At 43.3% G+C, this 21,123-nt stretch overlaps 1 protein-coding gene across 1 annotated transcript; it reads right to left on the reverse strand.

The window, feature by feature from the left end:
• Nucleotides 1-1,987: 1,987 nt before the first annotated feature.
• LOC141095670 (protein kinase C theta type-like) lies at nt 1,988-20,359 on the reverse strand. Its single transcript, XM_073581865.1, has 7 exons — nt 12,256-20,359; nt 11,842-11,933; nt 11,672-11,733; nt 11,016-11,154; nt 10,243-10,413; nt 4,846-4,974; nt 1,988-3,630 (listed from the first exon to the last, which is right to left on the reverse strand). The coding sequence occupies exons 4-7, from the start codon at nt 11,079-11,081 to the stop codon at nt 3,397-3,399; spliced, it is 600 nt and encodes a 199-aa protein (XP_073437966.1). The 5' UTR covers nt 11,082-11,154; nt 11,672-11,733; nt 11,842-11,933; nt 12,256-20,359; the 3' UTR covers nt 1,988-3,396.
• Between the last annotated feature and the right edge of the window lie 764 nt (nt 20,360-21,123).

A 21,123-nucleotide genomic window follows, 5' to 3' on the forward strand; every position in this document is an offset into this window, starting at 1 on the left:
CAAAAAACACAAATATCCTGAACTAAAAGTAAAAAATATACTGCAAATAATGCATAAAGGTAATAATAATAATAAGGGTATTTAGTAAACATAATTTTGATCAAAATAATGTACAAGCCATCCCGCCACGTCACGGCAACCCTTGTGGGACAGTCCCTACTCTAGTATTTAAAACCTTATCACTTGCCAAGTGGCGTGAATGTGAATAAGGGTCGAGCGGCTGAACCACTTGTAACAGCTTAGGCCAGACTGGATGGCTTTCCCAGCTCAGAAAAAGGGCGGTCACACCCCTATATGCACTGAATGCACAATGAAATGAATAAAAAACAAATCTGAACTGAGACAAGTAAGTTAATGTGTATGCACAATGTAAGTGCATGTTAACACATGACCATTAACCAGAGAAAACAAAAAGCAAAAAACACAAATATCCTGAACTAAAAGTAAAAAATATACTGCAAATAATGCATAAAGGTAATAATAATAATAAGGGTATTTAGTAAACATAATTTTGATCAAAATAATGTACAAGCCATCCCGCCACGTCACGGCAACCCTTGTGGGACAGTCCCTACTCTAGTATTTAAAACCTTATCACTTGCCAAGTGGCGTGAATGTGAATAAGGGTCGAGCGGCTGAACCACTTGTAACAGCTTAGGCCAGACTGGATGGCTTTCCCAGCTCAGAAAAAGGGCGGTCACACCCCTATATGCACTGAATGCACAATGAAATGAATAAAAAACAAATCTGAACTGAGACAAGTAAGTTAATGTGTATGCACAATGTAAGTGCATGTTAACACATGACCATTAACCAGAGAAAACAAAAAGCAAAAAACACAAATATCCTGAACTAAAAGTAAAAAATATACTGCAAATAATGCATAAAGGTAATAATAATAATAAGGGTATTTAGTAAACATAATTTTGATCAAAATAATGTACAAGCCATCCCGCCACGTCACGGCAACCCTTGTGGGACAGTCCCTACTCTAGTATTTAAAACCTTATCACTTGCCAAGTGGCGTGAATGTGAATAAGGGTCGAGCGGCTGAACCACTTGTAACAGCTTAGGCCAGACTGGATGGCTTTCCCAGCTCAGAAAAAGGGCGGTCACACCCCTATATGCACTGAATGCACAATGAAATGAATAAAAAACAAATCTGAACTGAGACAAGTAAGTTAATGTGTATGCACAATGTAAGTGCATGTTAACACATGACCATTAACCAGAGAAAACAAAAAGCAAAAAACACAAATATCCTGAACTAAAAGTAAAAAATATACTGTTTTTTATGTGCAAGATCTGTGTCTAGTAATTACTCTATGTAATGTTTTGTTTGTAATGCTGTTGTAACGCTGCTGTGATACTTTAATTTCCCTCGGGATCAATAAAGTGTATCGTATCGTATTGACACACTCCACAAGGAGGGTAAGCCACAAAAGGTCATTGTTAAAGACGCTGGCTGCTCACAGAGTGCAGTATCCAAGTATATTAATGAAAAGTTGAGTGGAAGGAAAAAGTGTAGTAGAAAAAGGTGCCCAAGCAACTAGGATAACCACAGCCTTGAATGGTTTGCTAAGAAAAGGCCATTACAAAATTTAAGGAGATTCACAAGGACTGGACTTCTGCTGTAGTCATTGCTTCAAGAGCCACCACACACAGACGTATCCAGGACATGGGCTACAAGTGTCATATTCCTTGTGTCAAGCCACTGATGACCAATAGACAACGCCAAAAGCATTTTACCTGGATAAGTGCTTATCCCAATAGCTATAGCGGTTCCCGAATAGCTGCCTCGGTAACCTGGATAGCTCCCGATAATCAGCTGTTCAGTGTCCCAGCTGCATGTGTCGCGGCTATGTGACAGTTCCAACAGGCCTTCCATGCATGTGTTGGGACTGTCACACAGCCACGACACATGTAGCTGGGCTGCCAAACAGATGATTATTGGGAGCGCTCCAGGTATCCAGGTTACCGAGGCAGCTATTCGGGAAGCGCTATAGCTATTCAGATAAGCACTTATCCGAAACTATTCGATAAACCCCAGTAATGATGGCTCTTCCAAATGTACCTTTTCTGAACGTCTCCTTTATAGTGCTAATCTGAAGTACTTGCAGTTCTGAATTACACTCAAGTGCCTCCTTCTCGATGTTACTTAAACTCCACTCGTATGACAGGTGGCTGTAGCCTGCTTTGGGGACTCCATACACTCGCGTCCCAGCTCACACAACGTTGGCACTGTGTCTTCGAGTCTTTGGTGGGAATAAAGCGGTCACAACTCCTATTCCACCGGTTTCTGCTGCAGGATCATTAGTATCACAAACAGACTCGGAGACCGGCGCCTGGCCTTGGTGCAATCAACTTAAGGAAGGGCTCTACACTAGCCCTCGTTCCCAGTCTCTCTCCTCCTCACGTTCTGTGCTTATCTATCTTCCTTCTGAACAACTGATCCTTCTTTCTTCCTCTTTCCTTGCTAACAGCTCCAGCTCACAGGAGCTGCTGCAAACATGTCCTCTCTCTATCCCTCTGCCGGGAATTATCACTGTCGAGAGTCCTTCTCTCCACTCCCCCATGCGGAGGACTTCTACCTTCCTCCCCCTCTCAGGGCATTCTCCACCTAACTTCCTGTCAGCTTTCCCCTCTAGTGTCATCTAAGGCCTGTTTCACATTTCCGTTTTTTGACGTCAGTCCAAATCCGCCAGAGTGTGAAAAAACGGATCAGTTTCCATTTTGGCACAAACGGATGCCACCGGATCCGTTTTTTGATGGATCTGCTTTAGCAGCTAGTGACTGAAATTTAAAGTAACACGAGTCTGGAAAAAAGGAGAGAGAGAGCGAGAGAGAGAGACTACTGTAACTGTGCAGACTACTAGAGGCCCAAAACCTACTTATTCAGGAATTCATGTTTTATGTCACTGTGGACATCAATCCTTACATATGTGTAATTTAGAGGATATGTAATAGTATATTAAACCCATGACAATGTGCAGTGTTACCACCTTTCTATCGATCACACACTGGTAATAAATACAGAAATACTCGAGATACAGGATGATGATGTTCAATAATTAATCATTTTATTTTTGTCTCCTATCAGTATGTTTTGAGTTGTGGGAGGAAACCGGAGTACCCGGAGAAAACCCACACGGACACGGGGAGAACATACAAACTCTGTGCAGATGGAGTCCCAGATTTACACCCAGGACCACCGTGCTGCTCGCTAACAGCGCTAATCACTGCGCCACCGTGCCATCCTGTAATATGATGGTCTTACATCTCCAAGTAGCCTGCCTGCCAGATGAGAATGTAGGAGGCTACGGTCTCTGATATGTAACAAAGAAGATGGAAGATCTCGGGGGTGGGATTCCAACAGACCCCGCCTCTTTCTCCAGATCACACAAAAGTGCACGCCTTCCTGAGCCAGTAGTCAGGTATTGGGGGAGGGGACTGCGTTATATTTTCATTGCTGTTATTGCTGCGGCTGTTAATGCTCTTCCACCGCTTGCTGATGTAGGAGAAGCCACAGAACAGCCGCTGGTCCTCCGGGGTTATAGGTGGTTTCTGAGCTTCAGTGCCAGACATCACTTGGTACAATTCAATTTGTTTGCTGGTTTCCATAACTGGGATCTATAGAAGAAACACAAATCAGTCTGGTTAATTCATCAAGTATTTAATTATATCCGCCCCCTCCCGAGGACAGCTGTACAGATTGTGGATGAGCCGTGGTAACCATGTGCAGAGTGCCGATAATCACCATGATGCATCAGTACTTGCAACTTGAGAATAAGGTCTGTTTCACATTTCCGTTTTTGACGTCAGTCAAAATCCACCGCTTTGCAAAAAAAATGGATCCGCCATTTTTTTGGCGGATCCGTTTTTTTCCCATGAACTTGCATTAGCAGCTGATTTTGATGGATGGTCATCTGTTGCATCCATTTTTTGACGGATCCTTCATAATTTTGGCGTCCGCTGTCTATAGTGGATGGACAATGAAACGATTTTTCTGTGCGTTAAAACTGCGGATAGCAACGGATCCGCTGCTATCCGTCATGCGTTATAATGGACACCTATGGGCGGTGGATCCATTGCCAACTGTTAATTGACGGAATCCGCCAACGGATCTGCCTTTTCATACTGAGCATGCCCGGAAGATTTTCCTTTCATTAACTTTAACCCCGAAAACCGTTCTAGCAGCAAAATCTCTCTCTCCTTTTTTACAGACTCGTGTTACTTTAAATTTCAGGCATTGGCTGCTAAAGCGGATCCGTCAAAAAACGAATCCGGTGGCATCCGTTTGTGCCAAAATGGAAACGGATCCGTTTTTTCACCCTGTGGCGGATCTGGACTGACGACAAAAAACGGAAATGTGAAACAGGCCTTAGTTAACTGCTGGTGCTGCCTGGCAATCTGCGGTATGCACATCTGCTACAACTGCACCATAAAGCTGTGTTCACATGTTGCAACCACATTTGGTTCTTTTTACTCAGTGTCAACAATAATGCATACTTTTGTTTTGTTTTTCCCCAAAAAATGTCCAGTGCATTATGGCTATTTTTCTTAGAAAAAAATGCACAGTGTGAAGGCAGACTAACGGATAGAAGTTAGTCACTAAGTGGCCTTCTGAAGAATTGGGAACAATAATTACACTTTGGAGAAATATGTAAAAGCCTGTCCATCCTGCCACATTCTGTAATTCCACCCATTTACCAGCAGGGGAGGATAAAAACATTCTGGCCTACACTATATAGGATTTTTAATCATTATGTGAGTATTTCTTACACATATTATCACATTACACAGACGAGAAGGTGACATTATAATAAAATAACGCTGTGCACTTACAGGTGTCATTGTAAATGGTGGACGGGACCTTCCTGCCTCTAATTCCTCCCAGCTTATGGGCGAGAAGAATGGATGTCCTTTTAGATTGCTGCAAACAACCTGCCTCTTCTCTGGTGATTTACACAAGAGCTGCAAATATATAAGAACCATTATTATATCACAAGTAATAATATAAAATAACTAGCTGAAGAGCCCGGCGTTGCCCGGGCATAGTAACTAACTGTGGTTAGTTATAGCAAATTATAATTATCCTCCATCCCACAGTCCAGTGCCCATATACCCATCACACATCCTCCATCCCATAGTCCCATGCCCATATACGCATCATACATATCCTCCATCCCATAGTCCCGTGCCCATATACCCATCAAACATATCCTCCATCCCATAGTCCCGTGCCCATATACCCATCATACATATCCTCCATCCCATAATCCAGTGCCCATTTACCCATTATTCATATTCGCCATCCCATAGTCCCATGCCCATATACCCATCATACATACCCACCATCCCATAGTCGAGTGCCCATATACCCATCATACATATCCTCGATCCCATAGTCCCATGCCCATATACCCATCACACATCCTCCGTCCCATAGTCCCGTGCCCATATACCCATCATACACATCCTCCATCCCATAGTCCTGTGCCCATATACCCATCATACATATCCACCATCCCATAGTCCCATGCCCATATACCCATCATACATATCCACCATCCCATAGTCCCGTGCCCATATACCCATCATACATATCCACCATCCCATAGTCCCGTGCCCATATACCCATCATACATATCCTCCATCCCATAGTCCCGTGCCCATATACCCATCATACATATCCACCATCCCATAGTCCCATGCCCATATACCCATCATACATATCCTCCATCCCATAGTCCCGTGCCCATATACCCATCATACATATCCACCATCCCATAGTCCCATGCCCATATACCCATCATACATATCCACCATCCCATAGTCCCATGCCCATATACCCATCATACATATCCTCCATCCCATAGTCCAGTGCCCATATACCCATCATACACATCCTCCATCCCATAGTCCTGTGCCCATATACCCATCACACATCCTCCATCCCATAGTCCCATGCCCATATACCCATCATACATATCCTCCATCCCATAGTCCCATGCCCATATACGCATCATACATATCCTCCATCCCATAGTCCCGTGCCCATATACCCATCAAACATATCCTCCATCCCATAGTCCCGTGCCCATATACCCATCATACATATCCTCCATCCCATAATCCAGTGCCCATTTACCCATTATTCATATCCGCCATCCCATAGTCCCATGCCCATATACCCATCATACATACCCACCATCCCATAGTCGAGTGCCCATATACCCATCATACATATCCTCGATCCCATAGTCCCATGCCCATATACCCATCACACATCCTCCGTCCCATAGTCCCGTGCCCATATACCCATCATACACATCCTCCATCCCATAGTCCTGTGCCCATATACCCATCATACATATCCACCATCCCATAGTCCCATGCCCATATACCCATCATACATATCCACCATCCCATAGTCCCGTGCCCATATACCCATCATACATATCCACCATCCCATAGTCCCGTGCCCATATACCCATCATACATATCCTCCATCCCATAGTCCCGTGCCCATATACCCATCATACATATCCACCATCCCATAGTCCCATGCCCATATACCCATCATACATATCCTCCATCCCATAGTCCCGTGCCCATATACCCATCATACATATCCACCATCCCATAGTCCCATGCCCATATACCCATCATACATATCCACCATCCCATAGTCCCATGCCCATATACCCATCATACATATCCTCCATCCCATAGTCCAGTGCCCATATACCCATCATACACATCCTCCATCCCATAGTCCTGTGCCCATATACCCATCACACATCCTCCATCCCATAGTCCCATGCCCATATACCCATCATACATATCCTCCATCCCATAGTCCCATGCCCATATACGCATCATACATATCCTCCATCCCATAGTCCCGTGCCCATATACCCATCAAACATATCCTCCATCCCATAGTCCCGTGCCCATATACCCATCATACATATCCTCCATCCCATAATCCAGTGCCCATTTACCCATTATTCATATCCGCCATCCCATAGTCCCATGCCCATATACCCATCATACATACCCACCATCCCATAGTCGAGTGCCCATATACCCATCATACATATCCTCGATCCCATAGTCCCATGCCCATATACCCATCACACATCCTCCGTCCCATAGTCCCGTGCCCATATACCCATCATACACATCCTCCATCCCATAGTCCTGTGCCCATATACCCATCATACACATCCTCCATCCCATAGTCCTGTGCCCATATACCCATCACACATCCTCCATCCCATAGTCCCATGCCCATATACCCATCATACATATCCTCCATCCCATAGTCCCATGCCCATATACGCATCATACATATCCTCCATCCCATAGTCCCGTGCCCATATACCCATCAAACATATCCTCCATCCCATAGTCCCGTGCCCATATACCCATCATACATATCCTCATCCCATAATCCAGTGCCCATTTACCCATTATTCATATCCGCCATCCCATAGTCCCATGCCCATATACCCATCATACATACCCACCATCCCATAGTCGAGTGCCCATATACCCATCATACATATCCTCGATCCCATAGTCCCATGCCCATATACCCATCACACATCCTCCGTCCCATAGTCCCGTGCCCATATACCCATCATACACATCCTCCATCCCATAGTCCTGTGCCCATATACCCATCATACATATCCACCATCCCATAGTCCCATGCCCATATACCCATCATACATATCCACCATCCCATAGTCCCGTGCCCATATACCCATCATACATATCCACCATCCCATAGTCCCGTGCCCATATACCCATCATACATATCCTCCATCCCATAGTCCCGTGCCCATATACCCATCATACATATCCACCATCCCATAGTCCCATGCCCATATACCCATCATACATATCCTCCATCCCATAGTCCCGTGCCCATATACCCATCATACATATCCACCATCCCATAGTCCCATGCCCATATACCCATCATACATATCCACCATCCCATAGTCCCATGCCCATATACCCATCATACATATCCTCCATCCCATAGTCCAGTGCCCATATACCCATCATACACATCCTCCATCCCATAGTCCTGTGCCCATATACCCATCACACATCCTCCATCCCATAGTCCCATGCCCATATACCCATCATACATATCCACCATCCCATAGTCCCATGCCCATATACCCATCATACATATCCACCATCCCATAGTCCCATGCCCATATACCCATCATACACATCCTCCATCCCATAGTCCAGTGCCCATATACCCATCATACACATCCTCCATCCCATAGTCCTGTGCCCATATACCCATCACACATCCTCCATCCCATAGTCCCATGCCCATATACCCATCATACATATCCACCATCCCATAGTCCCGTGCCCATATACCCATCATACATATCCTCCATCCCATAGTCCAGTGCCCATATACCCATCATACACATCCTCCATCCCATAGTCCTGTGCCCATATACCCATCACACATCCTCCATCCCATAGTCCCATGCCCATATACCCATCATACATATCCACCATCCCATAGTCCCGTGCCCATATACCCATCATACATATCCACCATCCCATAGTCCCATGCCCATATACCCATCATACACATCCTCCATCCCATAGTCCAGTGCCCATATACCCATCACACATCCTCCATCCCATAGTCCAGTGCCCATATACCCGTCATACATATCCTCCATCAAATAGTCCCGTGCCCATATTCTAGTAATGTAGCGGGATAATAAATCCACCAAACTGTTGTAGTAGATAGCAATGGATAAAATATAGCTTTTAATCAAAGTCTCATAAAATAACAATGATCACCCAGTGGAAAAACAACAAAAACCACAAAACCATGAAGACACACAGGTAACAATCCTCGCAGGTTTATCCTGCCTGTATTGAGTATAGGCCTCTTGGCAATAATGAATAGTTTATCTGTAGTATATAAAAAAAAGGCCACAGTATATTCGATATAAATGCTTCAATGGTTAATTAATCGTGCAGCCTAATATAGCTTTACCAAGAAAACATATCAATTCTTATGCCAATAGGAGAGGATTGTACCATTAAACCCAATAGACAGTGATAATGACCCAGTCTCCCCTGTGTCTGGGAGACGCCACCTACAAAGCAGGCACACCCGGTATCATCCACCATGACTGTGTGGTAACGATAGAGGAGACAGGAATGAATGACCTCCTCAAGACTGGGTGAGATCTAACAAGAGCCGCACTAGGATGTGATAACGCGGCATTGTTGGTTTTGAGCTGGTTATGGCCACTTGGAATGCTCACTGATATAGTGAGGTCGCTTGGTTCCTCTAATGTGAATTGTCATAACATATTGCTTCCATCACTGCCTTATTAGCTGCAATTTTATACATAACATTGGCCTCCTGATATCCATCGTTTGTTTCCTTTTACTAATAGCAGTGGCCATTTAGGAACTGGTTACATATGTAAATTCATGTTCCATTGGTTCATTTTCACTGTCTATTTGGTTTAATGGTACAATCCTCTCCTATTGGCATAAGAATTGATATGTTTTCTTGGTAAAGCTATATTAGGCTGCACAATTAATTAACCATTGAAAAAACAGCAGTAACAGAAATATTTTCTCACTTTCTTATAGAAAGATGAATTTCTTAAAACAACCATTGCTAGAAAGAGATAGGATAGTACAGGATAGCACAGGATAGGATAATACAGGATGGGATTGTACAGGATAGGATAGCACAGGATGGTACAGGATAGGATAGTACAGGAGGGGATGGTACAGGATAGGATAGCACAGGATGGGATTGTACAGGATAGGATAGTACAGGATGGTACAGGATAGGACAGGATAGTGCAGGACAGGATGGTGCAGGACAGGATAGGATGTTAGAGGATAGCACATGATAGGATAGTACAGGATAGGCCATCAGTAGTCGATCAGCCAGGGGATAATACCCAATAATCGTTATGATTAGCTGTGTGAAGATGTTTTGGTGAGCGCCGCAGCCTCTTTACTGTATAAACTGGCCTGTAGATAAGAACAGTGTACATGTAGGAGAGGCTGTCCCGGGCTCCAGCGTTGTCCCAATTCCTTCTATTGGATAAAGCTGAAATACCCAACACAGTAGTGATGAAATGTACGGTGTATTATCAATTCTCCTGACTGGTCTATCCTTCCTATGTCTCCAGGTAGAAGTGTCTATTTACTCACTCTCTTAATGAGATCCCTGAGCTGAGAATCCATGGTGCGCGGATAGCGAGGTTTATCCCATTTATCACGCCGATCATAGTTAAACGGGTCAGATACTGTGGCCATTTGGAAGAGAATGACCCCAAAAGCAAACAGGTCCACCGTATAATTAAAGGGCTGTTCAAGAATCATCTGTGGAAATATAAGATTAGAAGAGTAAGTTAGTACATTGTTCATCCTGGGAGAGAGAAAAGTACCGTGGTCCATGGTTACTGGCAGTGTTTTTCCACACCTAAACCCCCATACATATGTCATCTCGTCCAAAAGATCATTTGGTTGATAGCTATCTCTCAAGTCGAGAAGCCCCAGTACACAGTAAACTGGTTTATTTTATTTATTATGCTTTTCTTATACAGTGCTATCTTATCCCGTAGTGCTTTACATACAGTGCTTTCCCTATCAGTCAGTCTTTGGAGTGTGGGAGGAAACTGGAGAATCCGGAGGAAACCCACACAAACACGGTATTGTCCTTGGTGGGATTTGACCCCAGGTCTCCAGAGCTGCAAGACTGTAGTACTAACCACTGAGCCACCGTGCTGCCCTAGGCTTATCCTTCTGATAATGGCCAGATCGGCTGACTTTAGTCTAATATGTATGGGGGCCTTACACAGTCCATCTATTAGATAACGTTAGTAAATGTGAGCGCTGTGGTGATAGATCTGTGATTCCACAAGCTCCATATTAAATGAGAATTGCAGGTGGATAATAAGCGATATTAGTAGTCACATAGTCACCTCAGGAGCCATATAGCAACGAGTGCCGTAAACGCCTCTGATCTTCTGAGAGCCAAATACATTCATAGCAGCAATGCCGAAATCCGCAATCTTAGCGTGTCCATCACCGTCTAGAAGAATGTTGTCTGGTTTTAAATCCCTTAAAAAAAGAAAGAAAAATAGTTCTGTGAGTCAGACGTAGATCAGCTGTCGTGCTTGGGTTGCTGTGGGGGCTTCACAGGACCACTCACTATACACTGGGGGGCAGAGTCACTAATCCTATCTTGTGAAGACATATACCAAGCTGTCTGAAAACGCGCCAAATTCATCACAGTGGCTGTGTGACACATTAGGAGCATCTTCAGAGACTTTTGTCTGATGTTACACCACTATTGGTTTCATTACTTAGAGCCAATAATTTTCACAAAAATCTGATTACAGTTTCGTTGCACGTTGTGACATTGTAAGCCACATGGATTCCCAACAAACTATTCCCATTTCCATAAAAGTCTTGTCCCCTCTTCAAATGAGCCCCAAAAGTGTCTAAAGCACTTCATAAATGTGGTACACGTCATGTTCACCAGAATTTTGGCCAAATAACACCACAATTCCGGCACAGTTAACTATTTCCCATAGTAAATCTTTCCCTACGTATAAAACAAGAAATGACTTATTACCGGTGAATAATCCCCGACTGTGGAGAAACTCTATTCCACTCAAAATTTCTACTGCAAGGAACCTAATAAGGAAGAAAAAAATCCTATCAGCATTAATTGTTCTTCTGAACCACTAATAACTATGAGGGGAGACAGCGGCCACAGATATCACAGAGCGGCTGCTCTCTTACCTGATCGTGCAGACATCCAGGGGGCCTCTGGAATTGATAAATTCAGTCAAATCGCCACCACTCAGATATTCCATGGCATATAATACATAGTCCTGTGTGAGAGGAGGGAAGATGATGGTAAATAATGCAGATTTTATCCATCCTGATAACATTTACTGTGGCTCTGGGACCTATGCTGTATGTCCAGAAGACATGTCTCTGTGTCTGCACACATTGGAGAGGTGTCCAGGGTGGAACAAAGTCAAAATCCTCTAATGATAGCCATCAGTAATGGCGCTCAGGACATACAGGCACACAGAGCATGCAGCAGGTCCCTTCATTTGCACAGGAAAAGATTAAATTTGCAATCTGATGGAAGCAAATGGACATGATGAGAGAAAGGAGAGAATTTCTAGGAAGTGAAAAGTCACTTACCTCTGTCTGGAAGGTGCCATAGGCATGTGTGAAGAATCTACTGTCTTCAGTGATTTCCAGGACATCTCTCTCTATGCGGATGTCTTTAGGACTCTCCAACAATTCCCTCTTCTTAACGATCTTGACCGCCAGCTGAAGTCCGCTGGGTTGATGTGTTGCCAGCATCACCTTGCCAAAGCCGCCTTCTCCAAGCTCCCTGGTAAAGATGAAACTCTCCAGGGAAAGACAGGCAGTCACTTGCTCTGAAGGGCTGGTGGTCTGAGCACCGATTACACCTAGAACAGAAAACAGATATAAGATCTAACAATTAATCTTACAGTCGCACTCATGTATAATGCTACAATAAATTGGCAATTTTTATAAATCTATCATGAACTTTGAACTATGATGAACCTGGTTACCGCCATGTTCTGGCTGGAGAGCCCCAAGTATAGAAGGTGGAGATCTCTGATGTATGCGGTAAGATGTACGGGATAAGATTATATCATTAGGTTACATTTTGTAAAATAAATGAACACTTTATATAAAGAATGGATGTAACCCTGTGACTAAATGACTATAGACTTTACCTTCTGGAGCTTGATTGATGGATTTATCACTCTCACGTCTTCTCTTTATGGTGGTCTCAGTGTCAGATGTCCTCTTTCTCTTAAGTTGTTCTCTACAACTTTGATTTTCAACTCCTGGGGTTTCATCTCCTTTTTCAGGAGCTGTGTTCCCTCTTTTTTCCCCCTTTTTAAGGGTCTTTTTCTCTGGAGGATGTCCAGAAGATGATGTACAGGGATCATCTGTCTTCTCAACAGGTACGTCCTGTACAATGGCCTGAGAAGATTCTCCTCTCTGGGAAAAATTCTCTTCCATGCATTTCCTTTTAGCATTCCTCTTATTCTTTTCACCACACTTCCTTTTTCGTCCCATGATAAGTTAATATCAATAATAACGAAATTGCTAAGTGCGCAAAAGTAGTCTTCACTCTCCAACAGGTGAAGGTAAAGTAAGAACAGCGACATTGGAATCCTTAACCTAATAGATTCCTAGTATTGTGACATCATCACCATTGTGACATCATCACCATTGTGACATCAGCCAGAGTGTAAGGATGATGTCATCATCTGCTGCAGGACTAAGTTTGACATAATCAGATAACCTAGTATAAGAAAAGTTTAGTTTTTTATAGTAACATACTTAGCATATTTCAAGATCCTACTCAAAGTCTCTAAATGTTTTGCATCTAACTATTTAAAAAACTGTGAACACTAGAAAAAAACAAGAACAGATGCAGCAACAAATACAAAGATTAATAACCAAAGAAATAAATAAATGTTTCTTTATTCAATATGCAAATTGGCTGGACATGATCTCATTAAAATAATATATGAAGAAAAACCTATTATAATAACAATCGGAGACTCAGGTCTTCAAAGTACCAAAAATATTAGACAGGTGATTTTTATGTTAAGGCTGATGGGTGCAAATCTGCAGTGTTGCACATGAATGAAAATAGGAACAACTCCATATTGTTCCCCCACCGCCTCCATCCCACAGCCCTGTGTTGTGTAGAGGCCATAGTGACATTTTATCTACATACAACAGTGTATAAAGTCTCCACATTCTCCAGTGGATTTTATACTTGTCCACAGTGATATTTTACCCTGCAGGAGACATAGGATGACGTAGTTGCATGACTTTATCTCTCTGTGGATGTAATGTTACTGTATTATTACTGCGAGGAAAAAAGTGAAAAGAAACTATCCAGCGCTAGGAATCCCTTGGCTGCATTAGGAGATCAGCTGTATATAATGGATCACCCAGGATATACGACCATAAGAGCGGTGCTGGACACTCTATAAGGTGTAGTCCACATACAGGATCTTCAGAGAGAAGAGTGTCAGTCACTCTGGAAGTGAAATGCACGTATACATTATTTCTATGCAGCGGTAGATGGGGCGTGCATGCAGGCAATATTATGTGGCAACCCATGTTTCGCACTGTGACTTACCCTTCTTCAGGCCCGATTCTATCATGACGTCAGTACAAATTGTGCAATTGCCGCATCTAATTTCCTTTTGGTTTGGTATTTTCTGACCAGGTGGTTTTCCTATCACTAAAGCGGCTCCACACTGAAATATCTTTTTTTATTGTGATTGCGTTTCTAATTTAAAATCTGGATAATTATCAATTATATGAATTTTTTTTAATAAACGGCTGATTTTTTAGCTGCAGATAAAGGACTGTGTTTAAAAGAAAAGCAAACGGATTTTCTATTCTTCTTTCTTCATCTTTAGCATATGGCAGGTCACTGGAGCTTCGTATCTTCAGAGGTTCTGTGACTTCATTTTTTGGGTACCCTCTTTTTGTTAATTTTTCTTTTAATTCCGTCTCCTGTTCCGTGAAGTTTTCCATAATATTTGTACATCGTATACACAAGAATTGACTGTACGGATTGGATTTTTTACATGTGGAGGATGGGCACTTTCTTACTGCAAAGAAAGAGTAGTTTTCTGTAGTTTTTAGTGATGATTTCATTGTTAATTATAGAGACTGAAATATCTAAGAATTCTGTGATACATTAACCTTTCTAGTAAATTTCATATTAATTGTTTTAAGTTATAATTTTTATCCTTTTTGTCATATCCCTGTTTATTATCCTTATGTTGTCTGTGCGGACTTTTTTCCATCCGTATGGCTTCTGTGTTATTATTCAGCAGTAAATAAACTTTACAAGACCAATGTGTCCTTAAAAATTGGATGTAAAAAATACATATGATATACCGATTTTTTTGCACACCCATAGGCTTGAGTAGGTGAGACTCATCCGAAATACCGAAGAGAATGATGTTATCTGAACAGCTCCATAGAATAACATTGATCCGAGCGCTGTCCGTGTGAGGTCTGTTGAGGCCGGGGGAGCGCGGCTGATCGCGGCCGGGTGTCAGCTGATTCTCACAACTGACATCCAGTACTAAGTGCCAGGAGCGGTCACGGACCGCTTCCGGCACTTTATTCCCCGGAACACTGCGATTAAACATGATCGCAGTGTTCCGGATCTGGCAGAGGGGCTTACAGCCCCACTGCCTTTGGATCGGCGACACCGCGGCATAACACTGGGTCCCGACTGCTGCCATGGAGACCCAATATCATCATGAGGACATCCGAGTCTCCAGGCCTGAGAGACTTCCTGTCATGCGCAGTGCATGTCAGGACGTCTCATAGGTCAGTGTACAGAAACTGCAGCGCTGACAGCTTCTATAGCATGCAGATCTACATGCTATAGAAGCGATCAGTCTGCACAAAATGAGTGTCCCATAGTGGGACAAAATGTAAAAGTAAGAATGAAATAAAAAAAATTTTTTAATAATTGCAAAAATATTTAAAACAAATAATAAAAAAATTAAATATTTATTCTATCATTAAATCAATTTTTTAATAAAGACGCCGGGAGCACGAGAGGCCGCTCACGTCTGCTCCACAGCTGGAGGTACACTGACAGGAGGCTGCCACCGGCCGGGGCAGGCCGTGTAACTCGTCTATACCCCAGTGTACAAACCCCCCCCTCTTTTTCCAAGCGCTGGAGCAAAAAGCGCTATTTTAACCTGCACCGCTTACTGGAGTGAGGACTTCGCATCGCATTATCTTTACAGGTACCGCTCTCTGACTTGTGCATTTACTATTGCGGCTACTCTGCACAGACGTTCACAGGCTGCAATTTGACTTTGACTTTTTTTTTTTTTCTATAACCACCCAATTTAGATTTCCCTCTTCTTTGAGTGTTCCAAGCGCACACTAATATTATTAGTTATTTTACCTTATTTCTTTGACACCCTTGTGACAGGTGTCTTAGTGTTTGCTGCTGGAATTACACTCATACACAAGTGCCACTGAATCTCCATTTGAAAATATAAAAAAGTTATAGCTCGCAGAATAAAGCGATGCAAAAATAATTATTTTTATATAAAATAGTTTTTATTGTATAAAAGCGCCAAAACATAACAAAAGATATAAATGCGTTATTGCTGTAATCGTACTGACCCAAATAATAAAAGTGCTTTAATCAATTTTACTACATGCGAAACGGTGTAAAGGCCCCCCCACAAAAGAAATTCTTGAATTGCTGGTTTTTGTTCATTCTGCCTCCCAAAAATCGGAATAAAATGTGATAAAAAAAAGTCATGTGCCCGAAAATGGTACCAATAAAAACGTCAACTTGTCCCGCAAACAACAAGACCTCACATGACTCTGTGGGCCAAAATATGGAAAAATGTATAGCTCTCAAAATGTAGTGGTGCAAAAACTATTTTTTGCAATAAAAAGCTTCTTTTAGTGTGTGACAGCTGCCAAACATAAAAGCCTTCTATAAATAGTAAATCAAACCCCCCCATTATCACCCCCTTAGGGAAAATAATAAAATAAAAACTGTATTTATTTCCATTTCTCAGGGTTGGGGTTAGGCTTAAGGTTAGGGTTGGGGCTAAAGTTAGGGTTAGGGCTAAAGTTAGGGTTAGGGTTGGGATTAGGGTTAGGGTTGGAATTAGGGTTAGGGGTGCGTTAGGGTTATGGTTAGGGTTGGAATTAGGGTTAAGGGTGTGTTGGAGTTAGGGTTGGAGTTAGAATTGGGGGGTTTCCACTGTTTAGGCACATCAGAGGCTCTCCAAATGCAAAATGCATTTGATCTCAATTTCAGCCAATTCTGTGTTGAAAAAGTCAAACAGCGCTCCTTCTCTTCCTATTTCTGCCATGCGCCCAAACAGGGTTTTACCCCACATATGGGGTATCGGCGTACTCAGGACAAATTGTACAACAACTTTTGGGGTTCAATCTCTCCTGTTACCCTTGGTCAAATAAAACAAATAGGATCTGAAGTAAATTTTTTGTGAAAAAAGTTAAATGTTCATTTTTTTAAACATTCCAAAAATTCCTGTGAAGCACTTGAAGGGTTAATAAGCTTCGTAAATGTGGTTTTGAGCACCTTGAGGGGTGAAGTTTTTAGAATGGTGTCACTTTTGGGTATTTTCTATCATATAGACCCCTCAAAGTGACTTCAAATGTGATGTGTTCCCTAAAAAAATGGTGGCGTAAAAATGAGAAATCGCTGTTTAACTTTTAACCCTTATGACTTCCTAACAAAAAAAAAAATTTGATTCTAAAATTGTGCTGATGTAAAGTAAACATGTGGGAAATGTTATTTATTAACTATTTTGTGTGACATATTTCTCTGTTTAAAGGGCATAAAAATTCAAATTTGGAAAATTGCTAAATTTTCAACTTTTCACCAAATTTCCATTTTTTTCACAAATAAATGCAAGTAATATCAAATAAATTTTACCACTATCATGAAGTACAATATGTCACGAGAAAACATTGTCAGAATTACCGGGATCCATGGAAGCGTTCCAGAGTTATTACCTCATAAAGGGACAGTGGTCAGAATTGTAAAAATTGGCCCGGACATTAACGTGCAAACCACCCTTGGGAGTAAAGGGGTTAATCTATATTCAGATTAGCTATCATTATTGAATCTGTATAACTCACAGAGTACCTATTGGGGATTGCATCTATATTTATATAAGCAAATTTTTTCCCTCATGATTTTTACATTTTTTTCATCTCGCATCTCTTATCTATATGTTTTCCCACATGTCTATTGGAAGGGACATCTAGGGAAGTAAGGGATAGTCCTTGTTGAGTGGAGGCACCAAAAAAATCGAGCTCTTAGGGTGCCAACCTCCACTGCTAGATAGGAGTCAAATAGCTACTGTAGGGTTCTGTAGATACTTGCTTTCAATTTGGTCTACGTTCACACTGATTTGCTTTTTTGACCAATTGTTTACACTGGGTAGGTGTCTTTTAATGCTATAATTAAAATAAAATTGTTTTTAAGGGATTATATGTTCATCACACGTAATTATTACTCACAAGTTTGTATATGATCTTGTTTGCATACTCCTAAGGTGTCTAAACAATAGAAATCATTCAAAGTCACCCTATGTTGGAAACTACACCTCTGAAGGATTTTATTCAGGGGTATAGTGAGCATTTTGAAACCACAGGTACTACACAGAATTAGATGACATTAAGTTGTCATATCGAAAAAGTTCATTTTTTGTACACAAATCTTGTTTTAACCCCAAATTTCTCACTTTTGCAAGTAAAACACCAAAAAGTGGACCTTAAAGTTTGTTACCCATGTTCTTTCGAGCTTGGCAATATCCCGCATGTAATCAAAAAATTCTGTTTAGACAAACAGCAGAGCTCGGAATGGAAGGAGCAATTTTTGAATTTTGGAAAACAAATTTGGCTGAAAGAGATGGCGAGCACCATTTCGTATTTGCAGGGCCCCTAAGGTGCCTAAAAAGCAGAAACTCCAAACAATTGACCCCATTTTGGAAACTACACCCCTCATGGATTTTATCCAGGTGTCTAGTGAGCAATTTGATCCCACAGCAACTACACAGAATTTGATGACAGTAGGTTGTCATATTAAGAATGTTCATTTTTTTCACATAAATCTTGATTTAGCCCCAAATTACTCACTTTAGCAAGAAATAATACCAAAAAGTGTACCCACAGTTTGCCACCCACATACTTCTGAGTATGTCAATACCTGTAACGAATGGAAGCGGAGGCAGAGATGGTGAAGTTCACATTCGTTTTTTACTTTTAAAGTGGAACCTCGGGACCACGGTCCGGGGGGCTCCGAAGGGGGCGTGACTAGTGAGCCCCGGGTACCCATAGTAAAGTCCCTCAGACAGGACCAGAATGGAATACCCAGAGGACACATGTGCTACCTCCATTTAGACCCTGGACACGTGGCAGCTGTCCCATCGTGACCAAAAGGGGTAACAGATACAATAGTAGAGTCTGTAGAGAAGTAGACACACAGGTGAGGCTGGTCCTGGTTCCGGGTAGTTGGTACCTAGCAGGCTCCCGTAACCTTGTCACAGTCCACGGACATGGATGGCTGTTGGCGGAGCGGGATGGCATTTGCAAAGATGTTTGCAGAGATTGCCAGGGTTAGCAGGATACAGATAATCTGCGGAGACAGCATGAGAGAATACACAGAGACTGCTAACGTAGCGCAGACAGCTCAGGAATAGAACCGGATGTAGCAATGATAGATACTCGTTGCTCCGGCACACTCCCTATGGAGGAGAGACCAGAAATAGTAGCCAGTGCACTGCCATTGGATAATTACCAAATTTGAAAAATGCACGCTGTCCCTTTAAGAAGCCAGGGGAGCGCGCACGCTTGCTCTAATAGCTTTGCCTGAAGACCTGCTGACAGGACGCCAGGAGATATGGGAGGGGGAGAGAGTAAGACGCCGAGGAGCAGCATGAGACAACAGGGAGCTCGCCTCTGCACAGGGACAGCGTGCAGCACAGGAGGTTAGTGGCCAGAACAGGGTGTAGCGGCAGACCGGGACGCAGAGCCAGCACAGGGACTGGGTGTAACAATACCCCACATGTAGACTAAAAGTTATGCTTGGACAAACGACAGGGCTCGGAACAGAAGAGGCACAATTTGAATTTTAGTTCTATTTGGAATCTATAATATAACGGTGGGAGCGTCACTCTGTCTGATGCCTTTATAGACTGCTCAAGCACTATGCGCCTTCGCAGTCTGGACAGAGTAACGCTCCCGGTGATGAGGAGGGTGGCCCAGGAGATGGCAGTATGCGTAAGCACTGAACGCATACCATGATCTCCGACACAACACCTTACCGATCCAGTGTTGCCGCGGGGTCTTACTGGGCTGTCAGGAGAGGGCGGGTTGTGGCGCCGGAATTGGTGCACACCCAGTCCGCACACTGCATAGTGTCTTCAAGAAAATGGTGCAAGAAAGTGAGGACTGCGCAGGCACCGATTTCGTCGGCATCGGCGCATGCCCAGTCCGCGCTTTCCGGTGCCATTTTGTGGAGTACACACTGCAGAGTGTCTTCAAGAAAATGGCAACAGAAAGCAATGACTGCGCAGGTGCCGAATTCGCCAGCACAATCCCGCCCTCTCCTGACATCACGGCACAACAACTTACCGATCCGCTATTGCCGCGGGTTCTCGCCTTGATGTCAGGAGAGGGCGGGTTTTGGTGCCGGAATCGGGCTCCGATGTCGGCGGCACAATCCCGCCCTCTCCTAACCTCACGGTGAGACCCCATGCCAATACCAGGATTGGGGAATGCATACCAGGAAAGGGGGTGGGGGGGACCATGCATACCAGTATTGGGGATGAGGGGACATGAATATCAGGAGAGGGGGGTGAGGGGACCATGCATTCCAGGATTGGGGGGTGAGGGGACCATGCATACCAGGATTGGGGGGTGAGGGGACCATGGATACCAGGATAGGGGGGTGAGAGGACCATGCATACCAGGATAGGGATGTGAGAGGACCATGCATACCAGGATTGGTAATGAGAAGACCATGCACACCAGGATTGGGGGGTGATGGGACCATGCATACCAGGATTGGGGGGGTGAGGGGACCATGCATACAAGGATGGGAGGGTGAGGTGTTATGATTGGGTCACCGAGGAGAGCAAGCAAAGCTAAGCCACAGAAAACCAGAGAGGTTGGTAACTAAGTGGATTGCAGACCCCGATCCTATCCACACAACTAGCAGTAGCCGTGGAGCATACCTACGATGATCCTCGGCACAGCCGGAGAGCTAACTAAGCCTAAAGCAAGAAAGGGGAAATCTAAACTGCCCCAGAGCAGAACCCAAAGGAATAGATAGCCCCCAAACATATATTGTCGGTGAGACAAGATGAGAACACAAACGCAGGCAGGAAAATAGACTGAGCAAATGATGGGGCCCACACTGACTAGACAGGACAGGAAAGGAAAGACGCTGTCTGCAATCACGCAAAAAACCCT

Source organism: Dendrobates tinctorius, unplaced genomic scaffold (genome assembly GCF_039654945.1).
Source record: "Dendrobates tinctorius isolate UK_male_01 unplaced genomic scaffold, ASM3965494v1 ptg000009l, whole genome shotgun sequence".
NCBI classification, from domain to species: domain Eukaryota; kingdom Metazoa; phylum Chordata; class Amphibia; order Anura; family Dendrobatidae; genus Dendrobates; species Dendrobates tinctorius.